The sequence below is a fragment of the Oreochromis niloticus genome, linkage group LG15 (assembly GCF_001858045.2).
Source record: "Oreochromis niloticus isolate F11D_XX linkage group LG15, O_niloticus_UMD_NMBU, whole genome shotgun sequence".
Lineage (NCBI taxonomy): Eukaryota > Metazoa > Chordata > Actinopteri > Cichliformes > Cichlidae > Oreochromis > Oreochromis niloticus.
The window spans coordinates 29,444,097-29,457,363 of NC_031980.2; the positions used below are offsets into that span (position 1 = coordinate 29,444,097).

At 37.5% G+C, this 13,267-nt stretch overlaps 1 protein-coding gene and 1 long non-coding RNA gene across 2 annotated transcripts; one reads left to right on the plus strand and one right to left on the minus strand.

Annotated features, from left to right (window-relative positions):
* Window positions 1-5,488: 5,488 nt before the first annotated feature.
* On the plus strand, window positions 5,489-6,610 carry LOC109194735 (uncharacterized). The gene is made up of 3 exons (XR_002056495.2): window positions 5,489-5,630; window positions 5,976-6,086; window positions 6,517-6,610. It is a non-coding gene; the product is annotated as an uncharacterized LOC109194735 (long non-coding RNA).
* A 2,539-nt stretch (window positions 6,611-9,149) lies between these two features.
* Window positions 9,150-10,729, minus strand: LOC109194453 (uncharacterized). Its single transcript, XM_025898657.1, has 4 exons — window positions 10,666-10,729; window positions 9,973-10,445; window positions 9,574-9,767; window positions 9,150-9,463 (listed from the first exon to the last, which is right to left on the minus strand). The coding sequence occupies exons 1-4, from the start codon at window positions 10,709-10,711 to the stop codon at window positions 9,319-9,321; spliced, it is 858 nt and encodes a 285-aa protein (XP_025754442.1). The 5' UTR covers window positions 10,712-10,729; the 3' UTR covers window positions 9,150-9,318.
* Window positions 10,730-13,267: the final 2,538 nt, after the last annotated feature.

Sequence of the window (13,267 nt, forward strand, 5' to 3'; positions counted from 1 at the left end):
TCGTATAATAAAATCACGTGTTCATTAAAGTCTTTAACTCTTTCAGAGCATTTATTTCGAGTACTTCGGTCAAAAATTGTAACAATCTGGGCACCGTGGGCTTGGAGAACTTAGTGGCACTTGCCTAACAATGTTGCTAGACTTTGAGAAGCCTTATTTAGTGGGTCCACTCACTGAATACTGTATATTTTATATATTTTATTTTATTGTTTAATCTATTTAAATTGTAAAATATGTATATACACACACACACACACACACGTAAGAAAACAAAAAAACAAAAACATATTTAGTATATACATCCAGTAATGCATACACTCTTATATTGTACATATATTTATTACACTCAGATTTAGCCATTCTTATATTTTGCTTGTTTTACGTTATTGTATTTTTGCACAACTCTGTTGCTTGTGAAGCTCGCACACAAGAATTTCACTCGCATGTACTGTACCAGTGTACCTGCACATGTGACGTGACAATAAAAGTGATTTGATTTGATTTGATTGATTTGAATAGCAACAAACCAGGGGCGATTTTAGCCCATTTTTGGGGGTGCTTGAATCAAAGCACCCCCAAAGATTTCTTACTTTTTTTTTGACAATATTTGCTGTTTGTGTGACACACTACTAAAAATATAAAAAGCATACAGTACTTGGTTGAGACGGAACATTTTAACAACAAAAGTATAGATAACCCCTCCCCCCTCCCAAAATGGTTTGTTCCAGCTCGCCCCCACTCTGGCTCTAGGGTCGTTGCTGCCAGAGCGATGGTAGCTGAGACGCAGCGGAGCGGAGATAGAGTGCCTGGTTTAAAACAGGACATATTAGCAGCATTTAACCTTCAGTTACTCTTTATGTAGTTAGATAGGAGTCATGTTTCTTTTTAGCTGAAAAACCTTACACCAGGTAACCTGCAGTGTTGAAAACGTGTTTTCCAATGATGTTTGCTACCCTACAATCCGTCCTACTCTGTAGTAAATTCAGCGACATTTGACCGTCCAGTTGCTCCCACTGAAATGTATACAGCCTATTTAAAATCTAAAACTTAAAATTGTCCGTAGCCTGCTGTTGTTACCACTGTCCTGTCTGAAATGGATACTAACTAGCTAACTGACTGAATGCCCATTAACCTTATAACTCCTGTTGTGTGTGTGTGTGTGTGTTTGTGTACAGAGAGACAGCCAGGTTCATAACGGATATAAGGACGTTTTTTCAAAAACAGGAGCCACATTCAGGTAAAAGTGTAAGAACAAATGATCCATCAATAAAGGATAATGTTGGATCAGTGTTTCAATATTTTATATCTTTTATTAGATGTTCATGTGGTTTGGTTATTTGCCTTTTGGTTGAAAGTACACTGAGAGAGGACTTTTCGTTAGTGATCTTAATAATTTTTTTTTTCATATTAATGTAATTTTTTCATCTAATTGAATACAATCTATTTGTGTATGATTGTCAGTCCAAAGAGGGAGAGAGGAAAGAGGGGAACATGAGGAGAAAGTACAAGGTCAGGAAGAACCCGGTAAGAAAACAGACAGGGAACAGTGACAGGCAAAACAGAAACTATTAAACTGAATTAGAGAAAAAACCTGATTTTACTCATACAGTCTGGAAGTTGTGTTCTCCCTATATTAAAGCTGCTATACAGAATCTGCAAAACAAACTGGGTTGAAACATTTTTGACCCTCTTTAACAACATTCCAACATAACATTATCATTGATTGGGGAGATTAAAATTAATGATATATTTTTATGTGGTTCAGCCACAACTCTACTAAAACCTCAGCCAGTAATAGGTAGGCCAACTTTTGGACTGTCCAGTTGTCTGTATGACTGCCGCATACAGACTTATGCGGCAGAGAAACACTTATCAGTGTTTCTCAAACTTTTTACAGTGTGTACCACCTGAGAAAAATGTCAAGCTCTCCCAAGTACCACTATGAAAGCATGAAACTCATAAATCTTACAACACAAAATTAGTATTATTAAATTAGTTAAATTAGTATCTGCAGTAAAGATTTTTTCATACATTGTATACATTCTACCACAGGCAAAGTTGCCTCCATTTTTATAGTTTTTTATTAATATTTTGTAATAATTTATTCTGTTTTGGGAGTGTTTTTTATGTATCTGTATTATATTATACATACACATTAAAAGTGAATCTCTGTCCAAATGCACTCAGTTTACTTCTTACTCACTATGAGCATCATTTAAATAACCTTTATCAGATTTGATGGTTTTGTTACAGACTTTTCAAAAAAAGTGTTTTGCCTTTCTTTCTCAATTGTGGGGATTAAATTGTGTTAAAATGTACAAAACAGTGGTGTCATGTTTTGTGACGAGGACCCAGGCAGAGAGAGACTTGATGAATTTAAGAATCTTATGATTTAATAAAGAAATTTGCAGACTTGCACAGAGATGGTAAAATTATGATGACTGATAGCGGAGATGAAGACAACAGACGATGAGGACAGGGAGGAACAGGGGTTTAAATGCACCAAGGAGACAGTCAGAGGAAACTCGCCACAACTGGAGACATTTAAGGATGCAGGGACTGACAGAGACAATGAAGTCTCATCGTGATGAGTAAAGTTTTTCTTGCCTGGCTGGGCAGCTCTCTGGGTGCTCAGCACCCCCAAAGCTCTGATCCTAGAATCGCCCCTGCAACAAACCTTCCAGCAGAAGCAGCAGGAGGGTAGTTATGAACAGTTGAAAGATCTTGGTGGTGTGCTGGAAACTTTAGTGACTACCTTACAGTCAAATTCAACTCCTACCTCACTCCGAGCCCAGGAGTCTGCATCTCTGCCTTGTGGGTAATCCTGCATCACCAAAGGAGGAAGCCTGGAAGCCTACTCTAGTTGGAAGTTGGGAAATTGTTGAGAGTTGATAAATTGTGTAACACTCGAGTGTGCTCAAGTGTTGCAGATTATTCCACAGATTTTCATTTTGTGGCCACAGAATCCTGTCACGGCGCAGGCCGTATAGGGCGGATTGGACTCTAAAGAGATTCAACACAGACACCGGATGAACGTGACAAGAATTTATTACAGCAGTGACAAAACGTGAATACACACTAATGTGGAGTTTTAGTGGCTATATACAGGTGGGGTGCAGTGGTGACTAAGTGAAAACTGTGGTTATGTTAACTACGTGGGGACATTACACGAGTACACTTGGGCTGGGGATATATAAACAAAAGTTAAAGCTGATATACACACACTGTGGGCTGGAACTCCTATGACTGACACCTAGCAAGGAAACAGACAGTGAAGGGCTATGATATTCAGGACGATCTGATATCCTCGTGTTGGCGTTGTTCCCACATCATCATAATTAATGTTGTTCCAGGGTCCACATTACAAGTAACCATTCACCTTCTTGTGACGTCATACTTTTGCGACTTCGGAAAATACCCGCCTTAAAAAAACAAATGTTCTTCGAGAAACCGCCTTTTGTCTGCCGATCCGAGAAACCGCCTTTTGTCCGCCTTTTGTCTGCCGATCCGAGAAAACGCCTTTTGTCCGCTGATCCAGCAATTTCAATTCCTCTCAAGATACTTTTCTTTAATAAACGGTAAGCATAATACATATGTTTTCCTTGAAATGGATAGCTGTTTGTTTGCTAGTGATAGGCTACTTGTGAACCAGTGTTCTCCAGACTGCGTGTCAATGTATTATGATTTATTATGAAAGTACAGGTGAATATAGCTCTCCCGTCAATATATTATGATATATAATAAATGTACAGGTGAATATAGCTGTCATAACAATGTCAGGCAAAATTGCAGTAGCTTCCCTGATCATTTTACAAACATAAGTGAAGAGAATTTGAACTAAAAGGCCTAGACTAATGGTTGTGTGCTGAATCTATGAATCAAAATATCACCTGGAAACATAATTAACTGGTCCATAGCTGTGAAACTGGACAGTTCTTGATTCTATGGAGAGGAACAGTAATCCCGAAATTTACAAATTTGTCCTGGGACATCGTGTAAATGTTGTCCCTGGGACATCGTATAAATGTTGTCCCTGGGCCATCGTGTTAAAGTTGTCCCTGGGACATCGTGTTAAAGTTGTCCCTGGGACATCGTGTAAATGTTGTCCCTGGGCCATCGTGTAAATGTTGTCCCTGGGACATTGTGTAAAGTTGTCCCAGGGACATCGTGTTAAAGTTGCCAGAGACATACCATATGGAAGTTTAGGCATTTCTTTTAGCCCCTGTTTGTTTTATATTATATATATATTGTTTTAATATTATATTTAATATTTACATTGTATTGCAAAAAAACCCAAAACAAGTTAAAATGAATTAATGAATACTGACTAATTAAACCTTTGTTATTTTTCCACCAGAAATGGACGATAAAATTAGAAGTGTCCTGAATGACGAAAAAAAAAAGAACTGGAAAAGATACACAACTTTGTGTGCATGTGTCACAATGCCAGGAGGACCCACTCAGTGTTGTGTTAGAAAAATTGAACTCATTAACCCTTCATGGACATTATACATGTTTAAATGTGGCCTCAGGTAAAGACAGGAAAAGAGACTATTACAAATTCAACTGCATCAGAGCTGGAAAAAAAAGTCGAAACAGCTACAGAGCAGTGGGCTGTAAGGCCTATGTTTCATTTAAAGTACTCAAATGTTGGAAAGACCACACAGTCATCGTGCAGCGTACATATGATAAGCATGATGGGCATGATCCTTCGGACCCAAAAGACGCACATTTCAACAATATTTCCAGGGATTTGAGGAGGAAGATTGAGGAACTGCTTTCCCTTGGAACTAAGCCAGCCATCATACTAACCGAATGTCATAAATGGGCCAAAGAACATGGACACAGAGATCTTCACAACAGAGAGCATTTTGTCACACCACATGACATTGACAGTGTTAGAACCTGCATGATGAGGAAGAAGCACTTTAACTGTAGAAACAGTCAAAGTGTACATACCTTACTTAATGGAAAACATCAAGAACATGTTCTCTCCTATCAACCATACACATCTGACCAAGAACTAATGATTGTTTTGCAGACACCTGTAATGAAATCAAACATGAAGAACTATGCAAAACAGTTAGTATTTGTTGACACCACGCATTGTGTTAACCAGTATTCATTTCCCTTATTCACACTTGTTGTAAGAGATGATCATGGGCATGGAGTCCCTGTGGCCTATGCTACTGTCAGCAACGAAAGTCAGAAAACCCTGGAAACTGTTCTTGGAATAGTTTGTGAGCATTTACCAACTTCCCCGAGGTAAATAATACATTGACAGCTATTAATTTTGAAATAATTCCTTTTCAAAAAAGTTATAACATGCCAGAATCTAATGCTATAGCTGCAGCATGGGCTGCAAGAAACATTCCTTTCCAGTTGTTAAAGTTATTCCTATAGGCTGTATGCAGTATTTTATATATCTACTTGTGAGTTGAAATGTTTAATTTGGCATTAAAGTGGTGCTTTGAGATAGCAAAAACATTTTCATACTGTTTAATCTCATTTAGTGTTTTCTTTTTTTCTGTAGGGCATTTATGGTTGACAAAGACTTTGCGGAAATAAATGCTTTGCAGAAGGTTTTTCCAGAGTCAGCTATCCTTCTATGCTGGTACCATGTCTTGCAGGTAAACCACATTGTTTTCTTTTCACGTTGTCTAAGATGCACCTGAAACACATTTGCCTCATTGTGATATTCACCTACTCAGGTTAATGAATATAAAGGGATAAAATGTTGAGTGACTATGTCCATCCATTTAAGACCACTGTGCACTCATCTTCTGGTGGCTGCTTCCCAAAGCTCTTTTTGACATTTAAAAATATGTTTGCCTGGTTGATTTCTGTAATGCACAGGTCCTCTTGTCCAGTGAGTGACAAAGTTATTTTTGGACGTCAGCTTTCTTTTATGCTTTTTATACAGCTGCTCCTCTGTCTCTCTCTCCAGATTAACTTTTTTTCTCTTACATTAACAGGCTGTTAATCGATGGCTTTCAAAATCTGAGTCTGGGGTCCATGGGCTTTCTAACACCCAAAAGAGAAATGAAATCATTTCTTTCTTTTGTAAGCTGAAAGCTTGCACATCTGTAAGTGTAATTTGTCTATTTCACATTTTGATTTCTTGATTACACTAAGAGCATAATAACTTTCAGTTGCTAAAAAAAGTTACAGAGAGATACAAAATTGATTTTTGAAATGATTTCTAAAACTGGCTTCTTATCTTGCTTATCAAAATAAGTACTTAAGCTGTGCAGGCCATCATTGTGTCACCCACAGTGCAGTAGAACTTGTGAGTGGGATTCTTTCACAGACAGATGCTGAAACCAAATATGCTTCTTAGCCATTGTTAGGGAAGAAATAATTGCTTCTTAATACAAAAACACAACATATTATTAATAACTTAAAATTCTTAATGTTATTCAATAAAAGGAAAAGGGCTTCAATACATAATATTAAAGATTTCAATAGGTCTGTTAAATGGATTGAAATATATTTTGTTGCATCCAATTCTCTTAGGAGGAAGACTTTAAAGCCACATCAGCAGAGTTTTGCCAGACATTTAAGCAATACCCTTTGGTGTGCCAGTATTTTCAGAAGCACTGGGAAGGCATTGGCCACATGTGGTGTGACTATGGCCGTCGCTTCAGTCACGCTCATGTCTGAAACAAACAATGTGATTGAAAGGTATGATTTATTATTTTGACCTCATTCAATTTTATTGCTGAAAAAAAGATATTATGCATTAATCCAAGAGGCTAAACTAAGTAGGTTCTTCATGTCATTGCCAGAATAGCTTTTAGGCGAATCCTTTAAATTTTAGCAGTGTTTTTTATGTTATCACAACAAAAAACAGAGTAGGTGGATTTGCCTAAACCAGCTAAACCGGCACAGAGCATTCCTTTATAAAAGATGTGTGCAATAGGTATTCCAATTTTTTTTTAAAATAATACACTCTTGATTTAAACTTTAAATTCCTTCAATTACAGTTACTAATCATTTCAAATAACTTTTTTTCAGATTTTTCCACCGCCTGAAATACCAGTTTTTATCTGGCTACAAGGCATCTGGATGATCTAATTGAAGTGCCAAGTTTGTTTGGAAATCTGTGTTTTTTTGCATCGGCTGAAACACTTCAGTGCACTTGTTGTACGTTCTCTCACTATAACACGTGTGCATTCATTCCAGAGGGCATTACTGCAATGATAGATGAACTGCATACAAATGTCTTAAAAACAAAACAAGAACTAGGCAAAGGTATATGTCAGTACGAAATAAAGACGACAGATAATGCACGCAAAATTAGGCCATTGCATTCTAGCAAGAAACGTTCGACCAGCATCGACATTCCAACAGTCTGTGAAAATGAATGTGAACAATCGATAACCACTGAAAGGGAGACATCCTCTGGAGAAAATGAAAACCTTTTGGAATACAAAAAAAAAAAGAGAAGAGTTAAAGCTAAGTATATGCACAAGTAGACTTTTGTGTAGACATTTCAAAGGGACTGCGTCCATTACTTCTGTTTATTGAAACCTAAAGCTGAATAGTTGTCTTACCTTTCTACCAAGGAACAGATGAAAAGAAATTGTTTGGTCTCTCTCAAGCAGTTGTTATTTATGTGTGTTATTCATTACTTTGGCTTGGTTGCTGTTTTTGATACAAATTCATCTGTGCCCATTGTAATATTTTCATATGTTACTATTTTTATATTGCTATTTATTATAAATAAAGGATTACTTATTACTATTAAAGTTCTGCATTTGTAATTGTTGGTATTATTTATAAAATATGCGCTCTTAAATTTTTTGCTCCATAAAACGGTACCTGTCACTTTTTGGACATAGAGTATCAGCTGTTGAGGACCCCTGGCTCATACAAAATAGAAGTAAAAGGTTTCAACATCCAGCCTTTTTATGATTAAATACAAAGTGTAACAACAGAGTTATCAGGGTGTGATTTTGTTAATAGTTGTAATTTAGAGTATGACTAAGTATAAGTTTAATAGTAATGATGAGTAAGAAAATATAGCCAGAGTAAAGGAATGAGACCTGACCTAGGACTGAGATTTGGTATAAAGTGGCATGTTTGTGCTAATGCTGACATTGGGGCTCAGAGTTCCTCTGTGTGTATATATTTGTGAACGTTAACTTGGCTAATGTCCAAGGGTTTGACTGCTTTCCTGTTGGATTGTATCACACAGAACGGGGATAAGAGCACCAGTGGCCAGGCCGTGCACACCCTCATCTCTCTCCTTCACCCGATCATTAGTGTTGGAAACCGGCATTAGCTCAGAGTAGATTAGACTTCAGTATAGTGCAAGTGATTTGATTTTATGATTATTTGATTCAGTTTTTTCTGTGTTCAAGCTCAATTACTTTAATAAAATATGTTGAATTCAAAAATTATAAACTGTGGACATTACCCTTTTAAACCTTTCTGAAACAATACAGGTAAAAACCAGTGTATAAAAGTTTACATAGGTATAAACAGCTCTAACACTTTACTCCAGCCTTTAACCTCCTAGGACCTGGTGTCCACATATCTGGACATCACATTTTGGGTTATTTAGACCAAAATACTAAATCTTGATCAACAAGGGCCTGATATACAGTTACGAGGACATTATACTGCAACTGTTCTCATATGTGGCTCTCAATTTTCTCAGAAAAAAAATTAGGTAAAAAAAAAAAAAAAATCTGGTAATTCTTTGTTTTTACATTCATCGGGTCCCAATCGGCCCAAATGCATGCCATGGAAGATTTCGGGTCTTAGGGGGTTAAAATGACCAGATCCCTTGGGCCTGTTTTCCAGGCCACTAAATTAAACCCAGTCAATTACCAGTTGCACAGAATAAAAACCTACGAGGTCCACTAATATTCCAAAAGTCCAAATCTTTAATAGAAAAGACAGGCATAACTCAAACAAACAATAATCCAAACGAGGAGCATATATACACACTGGAAAGTAAATAATTATAAGTTATTAAATCAGACTAATTAAATAAAGTAAAACTAATAAGGGAAGACGAACACAATGGAAATAAAAATGACAACAGTGTAAACATACCAAAACTCACAAAATAAAACAGGAAAGCTACTACAAAGTGTGACACAATTACATTCATATTGAAACATATGTGATAATTTTCTTTCTTTGTAGCATTTTTAAGATATGTGTTAGAACAGTCATTATGCTGTTTGGATTAGGAACCAAACATTTTTGCCAAATAGTTAACTTAATACAAACTTAAAACAACAGTGAACAATTTTCAAGATTCTGATTTACAGAACAAACAAAAGTCACAAAAGGTTTTATTATTTAAGAGACAAGATCCAGTTTTTCACACAGGAAAGAAATGACTGAATCCAGTGCAGCAGGGCCAAAGGTGTGTGTCAGCAAACTGAAAGTCGAGGAATCAGTCAGTTCCTGTTTAAGGTTGTGTTGGATTTTGCGAAGAGTCTGTCTGTTATTAGAAAGTAAGATTAACAATATTACACCAATAACCCAAATACGGGGAAATGACAAATAATACCAAAATAAAGATACAACTTTCATATTATTCTACTAACTTACTTTGTCATATCAGCACTTGAATGGTCGATGCCTTTACAGACCATGTCTCTTGTGACATCGCAGGCCAATCTTCCGGCAAACCCGAGGGCTAGCTCCCCAGCCTCCTCTTCACTCAGAACACTAAGCACCGTTACTTTAGTTTTGGCCTTCTTAGGCCTGTCAAGAATCATTGCGGGCAGTTTGGCTTTACGGCCCTAAAAAAGAAAAAGTGAAAACACCAAAAGAGCAGAGAGAGACACACACACACACACACACACAAAGTTAAATGCTTTTGTTTACATGGTGTAATTGTGTATATGTTGCAGCAAATGCACAATTTCCAGCCACATTGTCACTTCATTGATACGAGTAACCCGGATTTATTTCAGGTGACATCAAAATCACAAAATGTATACCTACCCCAATCAAACCTCTGAAAACATGAACTGACATGTTCTCTGCTTGGATTCTGCGCTTGATCTCGTCTTCTGTTATTGTGTAGGTTTTCTTTTTTGAGCTTGATACAGATAAGCAACCATGCACTCTGTAAACTGTACTAGTTCCTTCTGAATCACTTTGAAATTCCTCATCTGCATCGATCCTGTCAACATCATCATCAGCAGCATTATCTGTACTCAGACTTGTGCTGTATACTTCTGTTTCTTTTTTTTTGTCTTCAGTCTGTGTACCTTCATCTCTGACTGTCAGTCCTCCTATCTCACTGTTACTTGTCGGTTTGTTGCAGATATCCTCTCCCTTAGGAACTTTTCCTTTGTCATTCGCTGCCTGATGCTTTCCCTGATGGCATTCTTCGCTGGCTACTTCTATTGCTCCTCCTGTATAGCCACCTACTATGCTGCACAGCTCCTTTCCCTCTGCTGTGCTGCACTGTGCTGTTACATAAAGAAGAATGATATAAACAGCACTATATCAATTTAATTGTGAAGGGAAATCCCCACAATACGACACAGTTATGTCTAAAATAGTTTTGTGTAAAAACTGGATCTTGAAACGTCCACTTTAATTACACAGTCCTGGTGTGCAAAGGCAAAATTACGAAAATTATTTCACTTTAAACATTTTTGGACATTGTTTAGTTATACTGTGACTTACTCTCACAGAAGATACCGATGCCACAAACAGACTTTGAACAATGCATGTGTTTGTATGCACCACATTTCTGGTACTGCACCTGTGAATTTAAAAAAAAAGAAACAAACAAACAAAAAACAAATGAACAAAGTCCATTATATAAACAATCTATATGGCTAAGGACATGTCCCGTACCCGGTCTTTGGCTGCAATCACACACCAGCACTGACTGCACTTCCTAGTTCTATCTGCAAAATATAATTTGTTTAAGTGCAAGTTACATTTTCCAATGTTAGAGAAAAAGAAGGCGGCTAATTTTATATTTACCTATTGAGGAAAATAAGTAGTGGCAAAGTCGGAACCTGAGCTTTGGGATTTCAGTGTTGTGCTCCTCCACATGTGTTTTACCCTCAATGAGAGATTGGGCAAACTAATAATTGACGAAGAAGAAAAAAAAAGAAGAAAAAAAATTTGATTAACAAAGAAATGGGTTTTTTTTTTAACCCCCCCCCGCAAAAAAAAAACAGAGCAACCAAAGCAAAGCCTTGCTGCTGAAATGGTTAAATCTACAAAAAAAATTGGAGATTCTACCATCCTGTCTCTAAAGCTTTAAAAGCTGAATAGACAAAAATGTAAACATAGGTTAAAGCTATAGTTTTCTGTACCATTATGACATGCACTCCACATGAGTTCCCATCCTGTTGATGTGGGTGGCTCACATGTGACAAAGTCCACTCTCCAGTGCAGCCTCTTGCTGAAGCAAATGAGCTGAGAGATCACAGTTATTACAAATAAAAAGCATATAGAGAAATCAATAACCACGTTTGGTAATGATTTCAATTAAATTAAATATGTTATGTTAAATATGTTGATTAATTACCTCCAGTTTTTCAACACCGCACTTTTTCTGACCTTCAACTCTCCAAATGAATTCATATAGACTATGGTCCTCTTGGGTATGTCACAAAACTGTTTTGTAAAAAGATGGATATGGTAGGCTTGGGCCTTGAGCCTTCCTAATAAGGGACACTGAAAAGTATCCTGCACTAGAGTGACAGGGGATTTCTTTAAATCACCCCGTACTTCTTCAGCTGATAACACCTGAGTTAGAAAATACAAACACTGCAGTTGTCTTTTCACTCGCGAGGGCAGTCATGGATGCACGACCTGCGCCTCATGACTGTCTGTGTCCTTTATTTATACAAGATTGTCTCTGTGTGTGTTTGTGTGTGTGTGTGTGTGATACAAAGATAACAACGTCACTCAGAGCAGTGGGTTTGTCCCTTTTCTACATCCGTATGTTCTTGTAAAAGAGCTGAGGTTTCTCTTCTCTACATCTAAATGTTCTCTGAAAACAGGAAGCGGTTAGTAGCTGCACACAAGTTACTAGGTGAAAAGTCACGTAGACATGTGCTTAATGATAAATGAAGGAATATATTTCATGGAGCTGATCACATATATACAATTTTTCTTCTGACATTCCGCCCTGTTTATCAGAGAAATGAAATGTACAATTAATCAGTGAGTAACTACTTGTTTTTCACATTTTCAGTTACTACATCATTAGTTGCACTTCATCTTCATGAAACAAATAGGAAAAAAGTCTCCATAATCTTCATTGATTTCAGTACATCTGCGTATGCTGTGAGTGATAAACTTATCACCTGTGAAATTACAACTTTTAAACAAGGAATAACATAAGTAAAGAAAACAAAATAAAATCAGGAAAAGTCCAACGACGATCAACAGTCTCTTTAAAACTTGTTAAAGTTGAGCGCTTCTTCCTGGATGAGGATGATGATGATGTTATTATGCACTTTACAAAAGTCATTCTGAAGAGGTGGTCGGAGATCAGAATTAGTGCACTTGCTCCAGGGCGTTTCCCATACATTGTTAATGCTCAGCATGTGTGAGCAGACGTAACAGTCTTTCTCTGTGATCCTGTTAAACACGTATCTGTATCAGGCATTGTCCATCTCTTTTCTCGGCTCGTGTATAGTTTTCTTCCGTCTTCCAGGGTGGATAGCGTGATGAGCAGAGCCGTTGCCAGTAGTGAGATGCCAGTTACCACCTGAGAACACTTCATGCTTGAGGTTGGTCACACCCAAATGTATCAGTGAGCCTAGAGTTGGTCAGTGGCTGGAGAGAATGAGAGTGCGAGCTGAGCTCAATCAGCACTCCTCCCTCACCTACTGGACTCACTGACACCGGGGGAGATTCCCCTTACACTTGTGCATCTCTAGTGGTCTGGGCTTCAAGCTCTACTTTCTTGCAGTGGCTCTGATGAATCCAAGATGGTCTCTCTGCCTGCAAGAGACTGGAGAAGATTCGTACGGCAGTTTATTGTTCAAAACAATATCCTTATTTTCTAGTAGTTTTGCCATCCATTCTGCCAGAGTTGTTTCTCTGACAGATTTGTCTAAAGGTTCACTTTTTGCAGCTGAGATTGCATCTGCTTTTTACACTGGATAAATCTCTGGCCATTTTGAGAATACGTCTATAATTACTAGAGCGTATTTTGAGCCTTGACTTTCACTTAATTCAATGAAGTCCATGTGAATGGTGTGAAATGGATGAGGTGGTGTGGGGAAATGTCCTCTCTTTGTTCTCAGATTGCCTTGTG

What these genes read in the sequence shown, in the direction of transcription:
- LOC109194453 (XM_025898657.1), bottom strand. Translation starts at nt 10,711, where the DNA reads ATGCATTGTTCAAAGTCTGTTTGTGGCATCGGTATCTTCTGTGAGA. An exon ending in TTTTCAGAGGTTTGATTGGG is followed by an intron (nt 9,768 to 9,972) that starts GTAGGTATACAT and finishes TTTCTTTTTTAG; the next exon opens with GGCCGTAAAGCCAAACTGCC. An exon ending in TCAAGTGCTGATATGACAAA is followed by an intron (nt 9,464 to 9,573) that starts GTAAGTTAGTAG and finishes TTCTAATAACAG; the next exon opens with ACAGACTCTTCGCAAAATCC.